The following is an 18,607-nucleotide window of genomic DNA, read 5'->3' as shown; positions in this document are numbered from 1 at the left end:
GGTGTGCGTGTGCATGTGTGTGTGTGTGTACAAGGGGATTGTCATGGTTACCTCTCTGACAAAACAAATGGCTGCACTTAACGATGGGCACCCAAACAGCTCACCCAAAGCCGGCGCTCATCAGCTGGCTGCCAGCGGAGCTGCGGCTCTGCCATGTGAAGCAGGAGCCTTGTCAGCAGCTCCCCGGAGCCGGCTTTTGCAGACAGACACATGTTGCTGCAGCTTGCTAGGTAAGACAACCCCAGGGGTTGGTGGGGAGGTGGCCAAGGGGAGCCCCCAGCCCAGGGCATCAGTGCCAAGGGGGTAGATCTGTGCCCCTGGGGTGGGGTGGAGGTGGAGGCGGGGGATGCCACAGGTTGCTGAGGGTCCTTCCCAGGCTGGGATCCTCCCCCCCATCCCTCTGATCTCTCTCTCCCGGTGCCTGGCAGAGACCAAAGGAGTGTGAAGCTTTGCCTGCCGCCGCTGGGATCACTCCGGCTTGGACAGCGCAGCCCTTGGCCAAGGTAAGGGACAGCGGTGGCTGCTTCTGCTCCGGAGCCTCCCGCAGCCCCCGAGGCCGGGCTGCCTGGTCCCATCCCGGGGATCTGCCTGCGGCCCCGCCCGTGACCTTGGGTTGTGCTCGGAGCTGCAGCTCCCGCTCCGTCAGTGCCTCCTGCCCTCCTTGCACCTGGCCTGGGCCGGGCTTGGACTCATCCTGGGGCTGCTTGGTGCTTGGGTGGGGGGGGGGAGGCGGTCCCTGGCTGCTGCAGCTGGGAGGTGCCTCTGCCCTGCCCTGCCCCACCCTGGGAGGTGCTGGGCTCCTGCCCCCCACATTAGATCAATGATCCTGATCGCAGCTCATTGTGGGGGGGCTTGCCCCGGGCCAAGGTAGAGCCACTGCGGCTTGTTTCTTTCTGAGCAGTGAGTCCGGGGCTCTGCAGGTTGCAGGCACCGGGCGATGCAGTGCTGGGGCTCCCGCAGGGACGGAGCCTGCAATCAGGGCCAGGCAGGAGGGCTGCTTCTAGGCACAGTCCTGTGGCATTTGCCTTTCCAAGCCAGGGCACTGATTGTCAATCCGAAAATCGGCCTCCTGAGTTATACCTAAGGAGCTGTCATCTGGGGGGGAATCAGCCACCGCTCCTCCAGAGCCTCTCACCAGCCACCAGGGCCAGGAGGAGGGGAGGGGGGATGGAGAAGCACGGCCAGGCACCCTCTAGGCAGGCCTGGCTACAGAGGAGGAAGAGCAGACAGTGCCGTGGCAATGGGAAGGAGGGGCAGCACTTGCAAGCTGCCCCTCTCCCCACTGCTGCCTGCCCACCCAGCCCCAGCTGGGACTCTGGGGGAGAGTCTGGAGCATGCTCATCTCCTGTCCTCCCGTCTCTGCTAGCAGAGATCTGCTCCTCACACTTCAGTCCCCTGCATCCGCCACCCGATCCTCCTCCGCCAGCCAGCCCGGCACCAGCAGGGACATGCACCTCCACTAGTCCCACAAGAATTTCTCCCTGGTTACAGCTTGGGCAGCACATCCCCCCTGATCCTCACGCCCACCACCAAAATGCAGTCACCTCTGGGGTGAAACCCAGCAGCTGTTTCTACAGCGGTATCCCACTGCAGTTACAGGGAAGAGATGAAGGAATCAGCCTGATGACCTTCACTGGAGGTTGGCCAGGTCATTGTGGTGAACATGCTTTTGGCAAGTGCCACAAGACTAGTCAGAGCCACAGCAACTCTGGACTTGGCTTTTACATCTCCTGTGAGAGCCAGCACCCCCCTCCCACCCCCTCCACAGTGTTGGATAATTGGCTCAGTACTCACAGTGAAAAATGCTGCTTACAGAATCACTGACGTTTTGTATCCCAAGGCAAGTACTTCCTAGGCAGTGCTCAGAAGATTCATCTGCAGTCTGTTGGGGGGCTGGAAAGGTTTGACTCAGCTTAGCTCTGACTTCTGACAAGGTGGGATGGCTGAAGGATGCACTGTATATTACATTGTATGTTATGGGCATCCTTCATTTTATGGTTAAAGCCTTGGAGACTGGTCTCTGTAGAGGCGATCTTTCCCAAACAGGCTTGAGGTGCATTGGTGAGGCAGTTCTGGGAAGTACATGGACTTGTTGCCTCAGTTTTACTGGATCTGCTGGCAAACAGAAGTTTATTTTCCAGTTCCGGGCACCTGGTACCTTTCACAGCCACTGACTTCATTTGGAAATGAGAGCAATAATGAATGGTCATAATGCAATAGGTTATCCTGTTTTTAGCTTGGACAGCGGAGCATGGGAGGGAAGCTCGCTCTCATTGATCTCTGCAAGACATGCCCAGCTGTAGTCGTCCTGACAGGCCACTGGATGTCAGTGTTGATTGATACAAATGAAGCTGAAGGAATATTTACCCAGCAGATGAAAACTTGTCGCTCTTCATCAAATGATGTGAACGTGGATGTGATCTCAGTGCTAGGCTGGGTCTGGACAGAAGACTGAAATCTGGAAGAGTCCCTCAGAGTTGGTGTAAAGTAGGTGTCTCCATGGCACTGGGGAAATCTGTGCTGTTGGAGGGCTCATCTTTCTAGTTAGATCTAGGACTGAGAGTCCGACTCCTTGGGGATGTCGCCCTGCATCTGCGAATGTCCCAGATCCACATGTACCACGGCAGCATTTTACCGATGTGTCCGAGAACCAGGTTCTCTAATGCTTTCTCATTCCAAGAGAGAATTCCAGCCCAGGGTTTATTCCTGACAACTGTGAAACATTCAAGGAGCACATGACATCACAGAAATGCGGGTGCTTCTAGGGTGGAAACTACCAGCTCTGTAACAAGCTATGCAAAAGTTAATGGCAAGTGAAGTACTGCATGCAGCTGAAATGGAAGATAATTGCCCAGCTGGAAAGGGGCCAAGACCCAGACACTATCACTCCTGTGCATTGTGCCCATGAGCAGGGAGGACCTCTGTTGCAAATCTAATTAGAAGGTGGTCCTGGCAACGGCGCGGTAGTCTATGTTGAAACCCACTCAGGAACAGTCCGGTGGGAAGTGTGTGACTCCAGTGAATTCAAGTGAATCCCTCTGGAAGGCTTCCTGCTGTACTGTCGGTGCCAGGGAATGGGCCCAGGACATGACATTCTGCATGGAGAGACCAGAGCTGCTGGATCTAACTGAAGGAGGAAAAGTTTGGCAAGTCCTCACACTCCTAGCATGTCTGATACACCTCTGGGGGGCTGTGCACAAGTGCACTCCCAGCACTGTTTGGATTTCACTTGCTGTGAGTAAGGCTGCCTACCAGCGGGTCCTCTACCATGCTCTGCATCACCAGGGTAGTGTCAGTGTATGGAGTCCGCTGGTGTCATGGTATCACCAGTGCAGGTTGGACTCTCTACTGGCCCACAGTGCTTAAATGACATGCTTTGGGTCCTGCACGGTGCTAGGGGCAAGCTGGCTGGGAGCCCCCAACCTACACAAACAGCTCTGCATGACACAACAACCCACATCATCTTCTTTTGCAACCAACTTGGCTTCTTAGACGGGTTTCAGAAGAGACCACGGGTTCAAAAGATCTGTTGATTTCCTGCTGCTTTGTTGAAACCGAAGTGTGACATGGCAACGTTACCTGCGCCTGGCACAGTGACCTTGGATGAGGCCCCTGGAGCTCAGTGAATGCTGCCCACAAACCTATTTGTGTGCAGTGGTTTGTTCCTGATGATGACAAGGCTCTGCTTGCTTCACACCTCTCTGCTACTGTTGCATAACTGTGGTGCAGCATCAGCTCATTCCCTATTACCCCAGCATAAACCCAGCCAGGGGGTAACCTCATTTCATGATAGCTCACTCTTCTGTAAACTCTCTCACCATAGCTGGAAGGAGAAGCCGATCATTGCTAGGGACCAGAAGCCCAGCAGTAGCAGCAGCTGCGCAAATAGTTTTGAGCTTGTCCTACAAACAATGAATGATTATTCCCTTCCCTGCCCCAGAACCAGGCCACCTCTACTAGTCAGAAAGCACCAGCACAGGACATTTGTGATGCATCCAGCAAGCCAGCTGCCGGCTCTGTTAGCTATCTCAGGCACAGCTGCTTATCTGATCAGCTGTGGGCAGTGTAAGGCCAGGTCCAGCTGCTGCAGCACCGTAATACTCACTGCAGTCATCATCCCCTTTGCTTTCTGCTACTTGAAATGTAGCAGCTCATCTTGTTAATCCCTGCATTCATCCATTCACAATCTTTGCAGGGTGACAGGTCTGTGAGTTGCAATTCAGCTTCCTTTCATGCACGTCCAGAGTGCACAGCTGAGATCAGGTGGGGTAGGGTGGTGTGTGCACAGTTACCCAGGCTCACACTAGCAGCCGGAGCGTAGCTTTAAGGATGCTTAGAGGGAAAGCAGCTCCCTTTTGCTTTTTCTTTGGAGAGGCGAGCTAGCCCACCATTCAGGTACCTTGGGTCCAGTTCCACTGTGTGTAGACAAAGCAAGACAACACCACTTGACTAAAGGTGAAGTGAAAGGAATCCAGGAGGCAGGCAATGGTATGGAGAACTGGGGGCTGTTGGCTGCCCAGTGGGCACCTCATCAGCAGAGAGCAGGGTAGTCAGAGCTCCCTGCGAAGAGTGGAGAGGGTTGCTCAGAGCTCACGTTATTGTAAGCTGCCTGGCAGTGCTGCTTGACTGCAGACCCTTGCTTCTTCCCTTTATTTTCTCCATACGTTCTCTACCTCCCCCCAGCGCCCTTCTTTCCGCTGTAGACACTTGATGGCATGCTTGACACGAACTGCAGCGCAGCACCGATCCCTCGCCTCCCATCTGCTGCACAGCGCCTTCTCCAGCAGCTTTTGCCATTTTCTCTTTGCCATTTTAAGGGCCTTTGAAGGTGAAGCAGCAGAAAGAGCTCTCTGCACAGGTTCGCCGGATTGCAGTGCACAGCCTGTGCTCCTTGTTTGGCCACTAGATTCCCGGTGCAGCTCTGAGAGAGGTGAGGGAGGCTCTGAGGCAGGTTCAGCCTAGACTCATGGGGTGCTGGGCTGAGAGGCAGGAAGCCTGGGCTCTAATCCTGACTGATGCTGTGTGACCCTGGCCCTCTCGATTCCCTGTTTTGATCACAACCTCTTTGGGACAGGAAGTGTCTCTCACCAGGGGTTTGGGCAGCACCCAGGACAATGCACTGACTTGCCTGTCCTCTTGAACATGTGGCAGAAGGCTTGGAAATGTTTGCAGGTTGATCTGAGTCTTCTTTCCACCAAGGAGAGTTTTAAATGTCTAGGAAAGCCCAGGAAAACCAATAGCTCTATGCAGACTTGAGATAAAAACATGCCAGAGCACAGCAGCAGGTAGAGAAATCTCAGTGTTTTTAAAGGCTTGGACTGAATGAACACCCACAGCTGGTCCTAGTTTCTCCAGGGCTGCATCCCCAGAGTTCTTCCAATACATCCTTGGCTGCCTCTGTTACCTCTTTTCAACTTTCTCATTGTCCCCAGTTCTTCCCACAGCCCTCCAGCAGGCTCCCAGCTTCTTTATGGTGACTACATCCTCCGAGTGACATGCTGAGATAGCCCAGGGACTGTATGGACCGGAGGGTTTGACACTGGGGGCATAGGCGGGGTCTTGAGTGGCTCAAGGGAAGTGGGGGAAATGCAGGTTGGCAACATGTGATGATCAAATCTAAGTGCTAGCATATTTGTATCTAGCAATCACAGGAGCAAAACTGCATGGCCCATTACTGCTGATGAAGTGTCAGAGCCCCAGGTGGAATAAATAGAAAGGGGATTCTCTAGTGCAGGGCTAGGCATCATTTTTTGGCCGAAGTGCCAAAAAACCCCACAATATCTACCTTGGAAGGTGCTGGAGTGCTAACACACCGGAGCCCAGAGCAGCTGTTTGCAGCCTCCCAGCTGCAACCGGCCCACAGAACCCAGTCTGCTTGCAGCCTCCCAGCCGCCTGCTGGCAGCAGCCTGGGCTCTGTTGCTGGCAGCAGCTGCTTAGAGCCCGGGCTGGCAGTGGTGTGCTGAGCAAAATGGCCTTGCGTGCCATGCTTGGCATGTGTGCTGGGGGTTGCTGACCCCTGCTCTAGTGAGACTGCTGGATGCCAACAGACCTAGTGGCTCTCCCTGGCTCTGTAGGTCTCTGCCATAAAGAGTCTCCATGGGTTGCATTCTGTGCCAGGGTGGGAGGCAGTGGTGTTGCATGTGTGTGAAGAAAGCACCGTCGCTTTTTGCTTTCCCAAAGTCCTGGGTTGTGCTTTGCTAGAAGCCGTCCCCGGTGCTTCGAGCCCTGCTACACTGAAAAAGTGGAAATTATTCATGGCTGCATTCTGTCAAGGGTGATGAAGGGGGCTGGCACCCTGGAAGGGCAGAGCCTACTGCAGCTCCTGGCTTCACACACAGGCAGGGGAGGGTAGGCAGTAGGGATGGGCCACCAGGAGAAGCCTAATGAAACGGAGGCTGTTTGAGAGTGACTCATGGCAGGTACCGTTCTGAATCTGTTCATGGGAAGGCTGTTGCTGGCGCCCACCCGACTGTGAATGAGCCGAGGCATGCTTTGCACTGCTCTGTGTTCTGGGACAAGAAGTCCTTGTCTGCTTTGCCGAGTTCTTGTCGAGGACAAAGCAATGGGTGGGAGCATAGCCGCTGTGATGGAATCAGGGAGTAGAGGTCCCGCAGTGATAAAGAGTGAGGTTGGCTTATAAATCCCACCAGGAAAAGGTCTGAGAAGAGAGATGTGGCCTCAAAACCTTTCCATGCTGAGGACGAGGCATGTGAAGGGGCAGAAGGGAGAAGTGGCCACTTCCAGTGCTGGAGCTTGGTTGTCCCCGTCTTCTCTTTCTCTTCTCCCTTCAGTTTGGAGAGAAAAGGCTGTGGTTAAGCACTGCCATGGGCCTGAGGAAACTTTTGGCCCTGTTCTGCCATAACTGCACTGTGATAGTTCTTCTTGATAATTTTTCCTCTCTCTTACTCTTGTAGGGCTCAGAAGTACCCAGCTCAGCAGGGCTCTGGCTTTACATGGGCCCTCTAGGAACTCCTGTAGGTTGTAACAAAAGTGGTTGCCAACCCTCTCACTGGGCATAGACATGCTTCCTCTACCAGCTGGAGGCCCCACAGCTGTCCTGTCTCGGTGAGGTGAGAGCTAATTGGGGATGATCTTCCCTGCAGACCCTCATTTACCGCCCCTCTGGCCAGACTGCTTTTCCCATCACTAGCAGAGGCTGTGAGTCAGCAAACCATGGCACTTTGAGATGTTATTTATGTGGCTGCTATAAATCATCTTGTCTCTGAAGCTCATCATTGTCTCTTGTCCTCTGTCTGGCCCTTCCTTGGTGAGGATGAGCAATCTCCCCCGAGAGCTGCCCTTGGGTCTCAAACACAGCCTGTGTTGCCTTTGAAGTCTTTGCTGTTCCCTGCATCTCAGCCTGGGCTGTGCAGCCAGAGATGGCCTGGCTGCCTATCCTATGGCTGGTCATCCCAGGAAGAGATCCTCAACTTCCTCCAGAGCAGAGAAGTGGAGACCAGGGGCTTGGTTCTCACCTCACTGACCCTGCGTGGCATAACAGCGATACCGCATCAGGCTGCCAGACTGGCTCAGTTGGCTCCCCCGTTCCTCTCTTCAATCTTCCTCCTCCTGTCCTCTCTTTTTTCCCTTTCAGATCTTATTTTCCTTGGTCATGGCATTCAGCCTCCTTCTTTCCCATCCGGCATTTCTACCACTTCCCAAAGTCATGATGGGCTTTGCTGGCTGGAGATGCTCTGTCTCAATGGCTCATTTATGCTCATGATCTCTCTGTGTAGTGGGACTCCATTCGCAATCCTGCCAGACTCCAGATTTATTGTTTGGAGGAGCCTGGGTTTCTCAGACTGTCTGGCTTGTGGTGTCATCACTACTTTGAAAGGCAATAGGGTAAACTAGCTAGATATATCAGCTGCCTAGTCCTGCTAAGCATCCAACACCTTGTCCTGTGGGTTTCTTTACATGCATGTCATTGGCTTTTTGTGGTCTCTTTCTGCCTGTCAGAGGCACAGATATGAACAAAGTTTTCTTTCCCAAGCAGAGACCCTGTTCAGTGGTTCCTGTGTGGGGCTGTTCCCCAGCTGAGCTCCCAAGTCACTTGTGTTGTTGGATCAAGTGCTTAAATGAGACCGGTCCCATGGGCCATTAGACTGGAGACAGATCTGTCAATGTTGGAGCATCTAACCCTCCTGTGATGAGTTTTGCAAACAAAGTGTGAGTCTTTTTGCCTAGAGCAGGGGACTGGCAGCCAGCACTGAATTTTATTCCCAGATCTGCCACAAGCTCCCTTTGGACACATCTCTGTTCCTATCTGTCACTGTATCTGATGAAGGCTGAGAGGCTTCAGCAGGAATGACTGACACAGAGATCCTCAAGTGCAAGATGTCCTGGAACTGCAAAACATTATTATTAGTTCATTGTGTTTCAGACTTCTGCTGTCCTTCATTCATAGCTATTATCCAGTCTTGTTAAAGTCCCAGCAGCCCTTGGGATCCCATACCCACTGGCCCTGACTCCCAGCCTCACTGGACCCTTAGGTTCTGTTCCTCCCTCTTATAGTCTTTGCTGGCCCTTCTCACTTCGCTGACTTGTTTTAGCCTCTTAAGTTGATCGGCTGCTGCTGCTGCTTTTCCACAGCAAGGAATGAGTCTTGATGACTGTTGTGTGCCCTTTCTAGGACATTTGCATTTCGAGGTGGTTTTAATAACACAGGACTGCCAGGAAATGAGAGACAGCTGATGTTTTTCATTGCTTCCCCCACCTTATAGATCTTGTAAAGTCTGGTTTAAAGCATCCAGAGCCAGCAGAGGAGCAGCTAGACAGAAGATACCCCTGGGAACCCTTGGGAGATGGCTGAGGACAGAAACCCCCTGCAAGGCCCTTACCTGAATGCATCTGCCAGTCAGGCTGGGAGAAGATTAGCTAGAACAGAAAACAGGTTAGGAGGGAGCAGAGTTGCAAGGGAAATTTAATTAACAGAACGAGTAGAGGCAACTCCTTAAAATATGAGCAGCTCTCTTAAGGAGTTATTAAAGTGAGTCATACTTTGCAAGAGGGAAGTGGAGACGCAGGACATTGGAGCTGAGGGTTTGGGGGGCTGGGGTGGGGGGGCGGCATTCCAATTTCCTGAAATGCAACAACAGTAAAGAGATGAATTAATACGGCCAGTGTTGCGGTGGTGTCTGCTAAGAGGCAGAGATACTCTAGGTGGACAAGAATATCTGTCTGTCTATCATTTTGTAAGATGCAAGGACTTTTGGTGATATCTTCGATTAGATCAATTGTATAGTGGGGCGAGATGTTGAACAAGCTTTGTCTGGGAAAGAAGCAGACACAGGTTAAGCTAAATACCAGTTAAAACAAACTGATACAATGGAGGGCAATTTAAGCCTCATGGTGAAATATCAGTGCATTGCTTCGTTCAGGCTTTATCCTTCAGTCAGATTTAGCTCCAAGGCATTCCTAGGTAGTGGGCAGAATACCTTGTATTCATACAGCATCTTTCCATCATTACGGTCTTAAAATGCGTTACTGATCTGGGCTGCCTCACCTTTTCTTCCCTGGCGAGGACATTCATTCTCCCTTGTCAAGTAGGAATTAATTCTTCCTCCTGGCCGAAGCAGATCCTCACAGAGCCATTGTCTGTCTCTCTTGGTGCTTTCCCCCAGATTGGTAGGATGAATGCCTGCTTTGGGAAAGCAAAGGATGGAGATACTCATGCCAATCAAACCCAGTCATCCACCTATTTGCCCTTCCATGGATGTAGGTGCAGCTTTGGACAGAAGGGCGGTGTGGTTGCATCTCACTAGCACCTGTCCCACTCTGTGCTGCTGTACTATGAAGGGAGAGGAAAGAAAGCGGGTCGGTGGGAGGAAGCTATAACCAGTGCTTGCCAACTGGATTCTTTTGTTCAGCCCAGAGATCTCTCCAATTCCGCGTTCTGCTAGAAACTGAGTCCACGCCCATGCTGAGATACAGGCTGCACTGCCAACAGTTTTCTGGAATATCCAAGTATCTTGAAAGCCCTTGGTGAGGCTGTGGGCACTGCAGGGAATGAGGAGATAAGAGGTCCAAGATAGCTGATGCCTCCAAGTAGCTGGGCAATAGGAAATCCAAGCTGTAGCTCTGCAGCCAACCCCAGAGCTGCAGAAGTGAATGTGAGGTGATGGGAATATGGGATTCCAGCTGTCAGGGCTCTTTCATGTTGCTCATGTCCTTCCTCCTGTCTCCAGTTTGCTGCAGGTCCTGACACTTGAGCCACTCACAGACTCTAAGCAAGATGCCTGGCCTTATCAACCGGATAACCAGCTGCCCGCTTCCACTCACAGCCTCCGAGGTCACCTCATGCGTCAGTGGCTATGCCTTTGGGATGACAGCCTCTCTGACCTATGGCAACCCAGAGGCCCATCCTTTTGAAGGTAAGTTCCCAAAGGAGGTCCCATTGTCCAGAGAGTAAAGGCTGTATTCCCCAGGTGCCAGGGTCACTATGGGAGAAGGGTAACTCCTGGCACTGGTTTTATCTTCTGAGTCCTCCTTAGATGTTTCCCTGTAATACCCCCTCTGGTCCAGATTTTCTTGTGCAGTGGGAACTATTTGGGAGCCATTGGGAAGCTAGTCCTCAAGATGCAACAGCTCCAGCCCAGGTCCCTTTTGCTAGGATAAGCTGGAGAAGCCTAAGGACTCTTCTAATTTCCAGACACTGCCTTTCATCCCCAAGGGCTGCACTGCTGAGAATCTGCGAAACAGGCACCAGCTTTATGCCAGATGAGCTCTATCCCAGGAATCAGATCAGATGACTTCTCAGGTGGGGATCTGGGCATTTGCTTGTCCCTTTCAATTGCAAAAGTGCTGGACCTGAGAACCAAGCCCATAATGTCATTTTTTATAGGCCTAGGGTTTTCTCCACCCCCAGTGCTGGCTCCTGCCAGAGAAAGGAACCCTTAATGCTGTGTCTCCTCCCACTGGCAGGTCTCTTTGTGTACCCACTGGATGAGTACACCACGGTGGTTGGGTTTGAAGCTGTTGTGTCCAGACGTGCTGTGACAGTGCAGATCAAAGACAAAGCCAAAATGGATGACTCTTACTTCGACTGCAGCAACGTCTCCAATGGGAGGACTCCAGATGGAAGCGGTAAGCAGGGGCTCAGTGTTTTAGTGATATAGGGGAATCTCAGTGGAGCCATCAGCCAGGTTTGCTCATGACATGGCATCAGGAGGGCATAGACCAGAGGGCTGATGCTGGGTCATTTCATTCTTCATATGGTGTATGCCTGAAAGTCCATCTGTTTCTGAAGGCTACATGACTTAGTACATAAGAACTGCCATTGTTATGGATGAGACCATAGGTCCATCTTGCCCAGTCTCCTGTGTCACACAGTGGCAGAGAGTGGATGCTGAAAGGGAGAGTGTACAGGGTATGATTAGGGGGAAGCTCAAATAAAGGGACCTAGAAAGACTCTCATTGACTGTAGTGGACTTTGGATCAGGCATTTTTTGGAGCTACAAAGAAAGGTGAAAGCAGATCTTAGTCCCAACCAGTTATGACTGAATGTCTTGGCAACGTACCCGATTGAACTGGGATGCTGCTGGGTATTGTCTAACAACTTCCAAAGACTGTTGAGGGAGGAGAGAGACCCAGACAAGGTCACCTTGGCGGGGAAGAGTGTCTCCCCTGGCAGGTATCCAGTGCATTTCCTCTGTGTGACCTTCTCTCTGTGCAGGAAGGCTTGTGCTGGATGAGGACTTGGAAAGGATCCTTTTTGTGGTTAACCTGGGCATGATCCCTCCACTGGAAAGTATCTCCATCTTCATCAGCACCTCCTCGGAGCTTCAGACACTGCCTAGCGGGGCAGTGAGGGTTCTTCTCCCAGCTGTGTGCGTGCCCAGTGTCCCCCAGACAAACATGGAGAACTCTGCCAGCCTCTCTGGACATCAGCTCCGAGTGTAAGGGACCATGCAAAGAAGCCAGAGGGTTTTGGGTATAGCCCAGGCACTGTGGTGAGGGGTGCCAAAGAAAGGCCTGTACAGTCCTGTTTCCTTCAGCAGCATCCTCTGAGATTGCCCCTTTCCCATCACTTCTCTAACTACAGAGCTTTACCTGCCTGCTTGTTTAGGCCTGAATTTCTTCCAAGCTATTAGGAGTACAAAGGCCAGGCCACGGACCAACAGAGCGTGGAAGGCCATTGCCTCTACAAATGTCAATACACCTCCCATCTTCTCTTGTTAGAAGCCTCCTTGCAGCTGACCGGTGGCTTGGTGTGCCTTACTACACCCCACTTCTCCTCTGAGGTGCCTCCCACTCACCCCCTGGGTCCTGTCCTGACATAGCCATTACTCTTTAACCCCCTTCCTGGCCATTTTCTGTCCATCTCTCCCTTTCATGTATGATTTCCCTTCCCATTGCCTTTGGCTCTGTCTGGCTCTCTTGCTTAGTGCCCACCTGGCTGTTTCTTCATCCTCTCCTGAGCTCCCCAGAAGGCGACATGCCCCTGGGGATGGCATTGAGCTGAGAGCTATGAACTGAAGCTCAGGTTGCTGCATAAAAACAAGCTTGAGCTGCATTAGGAGCTGAGAGAGTGACTGATTTGCTTTGCCCTCAGACTCCATAGCATGTTTGCAGTGCAGCAGAGAGGGCAAGTCCAAGGGGTGCCACTTTCACACAGTCTCATCTCCTCACAGAGACAGGCATAACTCTGGAGCTGGGGGCCTGGATCAAGGGCACAAGCTGTGTCTGGCCCGGCTACTGGAAAGTGAGGCATCCAACCCCAACGAGTACGAGTTCAGCTTCCACCTGGAGATCCGGGGGCCCTGCTTGCTCGCAGGTGAGAGTGCTAGGACCTGAAGCCAGGCCTGCTTGGAACTACCACCAAGGGCTCTCCCTCCCTGCACTAAGGGAACACCCCTGTTCCAGCTGGGCAGGGTTCCCTCAGCCAGCTGCCTGCCTAACACCTGCAGTGCTGAAGAACAGTGATTTCTTCTCACGGTTGCTTTTCTGCAAATATGGCTTCATTGCACTGAGCTGGCAAGAGGTGACATGGGGTGCACAGTGTGGACAGAATACCAGGTGTGCTGGTACACACAGGTCCTTACACACCCCTCCCAGTTCCTTTATACCCCCGCCCCTCATTCCTCCCTTAGTATACTACGCAGGGGCCACAGAGTGCTCAGTCATGTCTCCGAGGCAATAAGCCCTGCTCACTTGCTCCCACTCTGGCACACCAGTGCCAAAAAGGAGGCACTGAGGATGCTCCTGGCACCTGCTCAAGCCCTGGGTTTCCAGTGTGCTCATGAGCGGTGGCTTCAGGTTTCCCCAGGGTGTCCTCTATGCTACATTCTTGGAGTTGACACTGATGGAGCAGGGATGGGTGAGTGCAGCTTATTGCTGGGTAGGGAAGCCACCCCATGTCTCCTCACTCTCACTCTCGTCTCCTGAAGCCCAGCTCCCCTCATCCAGCTCCACGAATAGCTTCTCCACAGATCTCCTGCCAGTGCTGCTCCCACCTGACCTCCGTCTTTCCCATGCAGGTGTTGAAAGCCCAACGCATGAGATCCGGGCAGATGCTGATCCCTCTGCCCGCTCTGCCAAGAGCATCATGATCACGCTAGCCAACAGACACACTTTTGACAGACCAGTGGAAATACTAATCCATCCAAGCGGTAGGTGGGCCATGCCATCTGCCAGCCATCCGTTCCCTTTCAAGGGGTCCTTTCCCATTGTCCTGGAAGTAAGGGGAGTTGGTGGGTCTTGGCACTTTTCAGGTAGTAATTTCTAGGCCTGTATGTGAACTAAATTGTTCACCTGGAAGTGTGGGCCACTGTCCTCTGGAGCCAGTTTGAAGGCAGTGTCTTCCCAATTCTGTGCCCCTCTGTGCCTCCCAAACCAGAAGTCTAAACGTGCCCTTTGCTCCTTCTCTTCTAGAACCCCATATGCCTCATATCTTGATGGAAGAAGGTGACATGACCCCTGCAGAGTATGAACAACACCTGAAGGGAAGAAATGATTTTATTAAAGGGACAAAGAAGGACCCCAGTGCAGAAAAGAAGGTGAGGAGAGAACGGACTTTTACCCTTAGCTGGGGTTTAATTCAGCAAATGATTGATTTTTAGTTTACTTGTTGTATTACGTCCCAGAAATCCCCACAGTGTAGTATCCTGCTCCTGAGATGGGCTTCTGGCTGGCAACTGGGGAAGATTTAGATATAAGAAAACAGAGCTTTTAGCGGTAAATAAATGTTGACTGCACTTGGGAGTCTGTCGCAAGGGCCTGGGTTGGGTAAGTACATATTGATTTATCAGTACAAGGTAAATTGTACTACCCAAGTTTATTATCATTGTTATAAGTAGTATAATTAGTACTAATAGCAGAATATATCCAGTTATACATTACATGCATAATACAGTTCTAATGACTACGGGCAGTAAGTCCTTCACTGAATTTCTCCCATGGTTAGTTAAACAAGGAGCAGTGAAGAATTTTCTCCCCAGCCATAAACCTCATTTCAGAGGCAGGATGCTGTACAGCAGAGACTATGGGTCTGATGTGGGATGGTAGATTATACACTCATATGTAACTGTAGTTCCATGGTTCATTCTGCAGGGAATTAACATGATATAGTATTAAATCTATTATTTGCAACAGTGACCATAATAATTTGGAATAATACAGTAGGAGAAGTTGGATGCTAAATAAATATGTCCTATATCAGGTACCTGTAGTAAAGGCCTAATTATATAAGTGCTGTTACTTGGGTTTGTTATTGGGCCATGCTTATGGAGTGGTTAGGGACCCCTGACCTGGCTTCTGAGTGATGAGGCCAAGCCTTACATAAGAGCAATGCCAGAGGCTGCTCCCAGCTATAAATGGGTACCTGGTAATTCAGGCTGGGGAATGGCCAGATGTAATATTTGCCACCATGCCTCTTGGGTGCTGTTGAAAGTAGCATGTCTGAAACAAACTCTCCCATTGAGCTTGTTCCCCTTGACTGGGAATCTTTAGCCAGGCAGAAGGGCAACGGGATGGGAATGAATGCTTATTCCATTGACTAATGAATAAGAAATATTCATAGCAGGATTTTTGGCAAATATTCCAGAAAATTTGAAATGGTGGATGAACTTCTCTTCAATTACCTCATCCGTGTGGTCGATATTGATACAAAAGACTTTAGACTAGAGCTTTTTTGGAGTGGGCGGGACTGCTAAGGGCTTAATCAAAAGTACACATGCCAGTTGGGTACTGACATGTGTGGATAGAGACTTACAATCCAGAACACAGCCAGTTTCCTGATTTAAATGCACAGGTCTGTAGTGTCACACACAAGTTATCTGTGAAGCTGGCAGTGGGTGGGATTTTGAGTGCTTGGTGTTTCTGCAGAGCAGTCTGAGTGGCCTGAACTCACACATGCATCAATGCCCCCCCATCAATCATTTTAGCCTCAGTGACCTGGTCACCAAATGAGATATCACGAGCCCTAGCACAAGAACGCAGCAATTAACCAGGGTAGGGGACCTGTGGTCTGACCCAGTATAGCATCACTTATGCTCTTAATCCTACCTCCCACGCCCATGCTGTGGTCTACAGACTACCACACACTTCCTGGGCCTCCTCAGGCTATCACAAAGGCAGCTCTCTGGGTTGTTGTTGTGATGATTTTTCATTACATTTGAAACATGTTGACAAATTTTTGGAGTGAAGTCTTTTCTCTCCTTCACAATTAGAGGCAAGCATGAGAACCTCATTTATATTACACTGCAGGCTTCTTCTTTAATTGCCTTCTGAGTGCAGCAGGTGGAAGGATATGAATGTCCCACCCTATGGCTTTGAAGCCTGACTAATTATTCTGTGTCTTAAAGCTGTCAAATTATCTGGTGGGTATAATTCCAGGCCTGTTTTCAAATCTAAATTCTGCCCCCGGGACCAGGAGGGACTGGGGGAGCATTCACGCTGAGAACATAGCAGCTGAGTGTGGCTGGTACTGTGACAGAGGCATGACTATGCTGGGCTCCTCAGACTCTGAGAACATGACTTAGTCCCTCACACAGGAGCCATTGACAAAGGTGTCCAGGGTAGATTACAGGCTAGGATTGCTGCTGCTGAGAGCATGACGTTGATCACCTCTTGGCTTAAACGAATTAGCTCCAAAATTTCAGTGGTGCATGATAATTCATTTCCCTTCTTCAGTTTGTTATGCAGATAATTTGAGTGCTCATTAGCTAGCAAGATTATGGGGACAAATGTGCTCCTGGAATCAGTTGGCAGCTGACGAGATCTGATTAGTTTATTATAACTGGATAATGGTGTAGGGGGAGGCGGAAGGTAGGGGGCAAATGAAATGCTTTCTTCCCTAGCTGAGCCACAACAGCTCTGACTGCACAAAGGCTTCTTTACACATCTCCCTCTGAAGGCAAATGGGAGTCCTGTGCATTTGGACCTTAGTGGGATCAGGCCCTGATCATGTGTGGACCTTTCAGCCTTGTGAGGTTCTCAGCACCTCCTGGAAAGTGCTGGCATCCTCCACTCTAGGATAAACCAGTGCTTAGGCCATAGACTTAGATCTAGACCTGATTCAGTTCCTACCACTGCCCCGGCATGTAACTTAGGGCAAGTCACTTACTCTACCCTGCTCCTAAATTCGTCATTTGTAGAATGGGGATGCTACATTCTCCATCACAGGGAACCGTGAGATAAATAGCATAACCCACTGCAACATATTCAGATACTAGGGAGAAGAGGGCCATAGAAATACTCAGCAAAAGAGGTGCTTTCCCAGGAGGGGCTGAGGAACACAGAGGGTTAGGCCTTTGATGTTGATCAAAGGAAGTGCTACGATAATCTATATGAAGTTACGTGGCAATTACCCTCCTGAATCTGAATGATGATCCATTTTGTCTGATCTTCTGACAGAGATCATTGCTGGAACCTTGAGGAAGGTATTAAAAAAAAGTAGCATTACATGAAGGCAGGCGAAGGCCTTCCTAACCCCCACCCCCAGGCAGTGATGGATTAATGTATGCCCTGAAGCATGAGAGCCAATAGTTCTGGTCATTTTATCTTGGCTAATGTACCTGCAGGGTACTCAGCTTATTCCTTTAAATATAGTATACATTTCCACAGGTGGCTGGTGAGAAAATTTCTGCCTGGGTAGCTGTGAAATGGAGCCTGCATGTGCAGATCAATCCAAATTGTTCCTTGGGTGAGGGAAGGTGTCAGCATTATGCTCAGGCCAATATGGGAAAAAAAGGATTAGTAATTAATTTATAGCAGGCTCTGGGAATGAAAGACCCACCGGCTGTCTAAAACGAGTCCAGTTATTTGAGCAAAGGTCTTCATAACTTCTCCTGCAATCAGAGAGCATCAGTAGCCTTATTTATGAACTGACAACAATCAAAGTGTTTGCTTCAGAGCATGTTTCAATATTGCATAACTGGAAACAAGGGGCCAGAGTCTCTGCTGATACAGTCAGTGCGGCACCATAAGGAGTGAGGAGGCTATGATTTCACTCCAGAGGAGGTGATCTGTCAAGGGCTGCCTTTTGCAGTCATCACAGAGGAGATTATAAAACCATCACTGGATTTTTTTTTTCATTTAATTTTATAGATCTTTTTAGTGAGGATCAATACATCAAGTAATATTAAACAAAGTGCAGAAACCCATTAAATTTGAGATATAACGGGCCATAAAGAAACTATGTATCATGCCAGATGCTATTGTAATTATATCTTGAATGGTGGGTCAGATTATTTTATAGGCTTTTTGATTTAGGCAATAAAATATGATAACAAGAATGGGTAGGAAAAAGCAGAACAGAAGAAGTTAACAGAACCAGCCATTGCATCACATTAAAATATAACCTACCATCCCCTGAGATTTGATTCCAGCTCTGAAGCTTAGTGACGAGGGAGAAGTCACTAATGACTCTTTGCCTCGGTTTACCCAGCTGTAAAATGGGAATGATCATAACACCAACCTACCTGCTCTTGTGAGGCTGAATTAAGAGACTGTTTAGTGATCTGTTGTGGGGAGATGCTTATTCACACTTGTAGCTGCCTTTCTTGTGCATTCATGTACTCCCTACCTGGTGTTATCTTCACTGGTTTCATGGGATCATAGGTTCATAGGAAGGCAGGGCTGGAAAGGACCTCTCAAGGTCATCTAGTCCAGCCTCCTGCTCAAGGTAAGGTCACTAAACCATCCCAGCCAAGTGCCCAGCATTTGCCCTGGGTGCTGTCCACTGACAGAAATCAGATATGTAGTTCCTCACAGGCTGTTTCATAGGGCTTGAAGTCTGGGGCACTTTTACTGTGGTGTCACCTAACGCTGTTCCGATTCAATCCTAGAGGGACAAGGAGTCAGGGGGAAGGGGAAGTAATCTGGAGAGGTTTGACAGGCAGGGATGCTGGCACGTTCCCTCTAAAGAGCTCGTCTTCTGTGTTGCAGACGGAAATCATCAGGAAACGGCTGCACAAGGACCTTCCTCACCACCCTGTGATCATGCTGAACTTCTGCCCCAACCTGAGGAACATCCAGCCAGACCTCAGGAAAGCCCAGGGGGAGTTTATATTTCTTGTAGACCGCAGTGGAAGCAGTGAGGTAGACAGAGCATTATCATTAGAAATCATCCTGAACAGGGATATAAAACACAGTCGCAATAACACT

The 18,607-nt window shown here is 50.4% G+C and overlaps 1 protein-coding gene across 1 annotated transcript in view; it reads left to right on the top strand.

Moving 5' to 3' along the window:
- The window catches only part of VWA5B1 (von Willebrand factor A domain containing 5B1), a 74,007-nt gene that overhangs the window by 15,760 nt on the left and 39,640 nt on the right, over positions 1-18,607 (top strand). The window contains exons 2-8 of the mRNA XM_019511899.1: positions 10,189-10,374; positions 10,925-11,086; positions 11,676-11,898; positions 12,634-12,776; positions 13,480-13,611; positions 13,874-13,998; positions 18,389-18,541. Coding sequence (XP_019367444.1) covers positions 10,236-10,374; positions 10,925-11,086; positions 11,676-11,898; positions 12,634-12,776; positions 13,480-13,611; positions 13,874-13,998; positions 18,389-18,541 — 1,077 coding nt within the window. The 5' untranslated portion in view covers positions 10,189-10,235. The remainder of the gene's footprint in view (positions 1-10,188; positions 10,375-10,924; positions 11,087-11,675; positions 11,899-12,633; positions 12,777-13,479; positions 13,612-13,873; positions 13,999-18,388; positions 18,542-18,607) is intronic.

Source organism: Gavialis gangeticus, unplaced genomic scaffold, assembly GCF_001723915.1.
Source record: "Gavialis gangeticus isolate Ggan-Ray unplaced genomic scaffold, GavGan_comp1, whole genome shotgun sequence".
Classification (NCBI taxonomy): Eukaryota; Metazoa; Chordata; order Crocodylia; family Gavialidae; genus Gavialis; species Gavialis gangeticus.
Note: the sequence above shows the minus strand (reverse complement) of the source record. Positions and strands in the feature narration are given on the sequence as shown.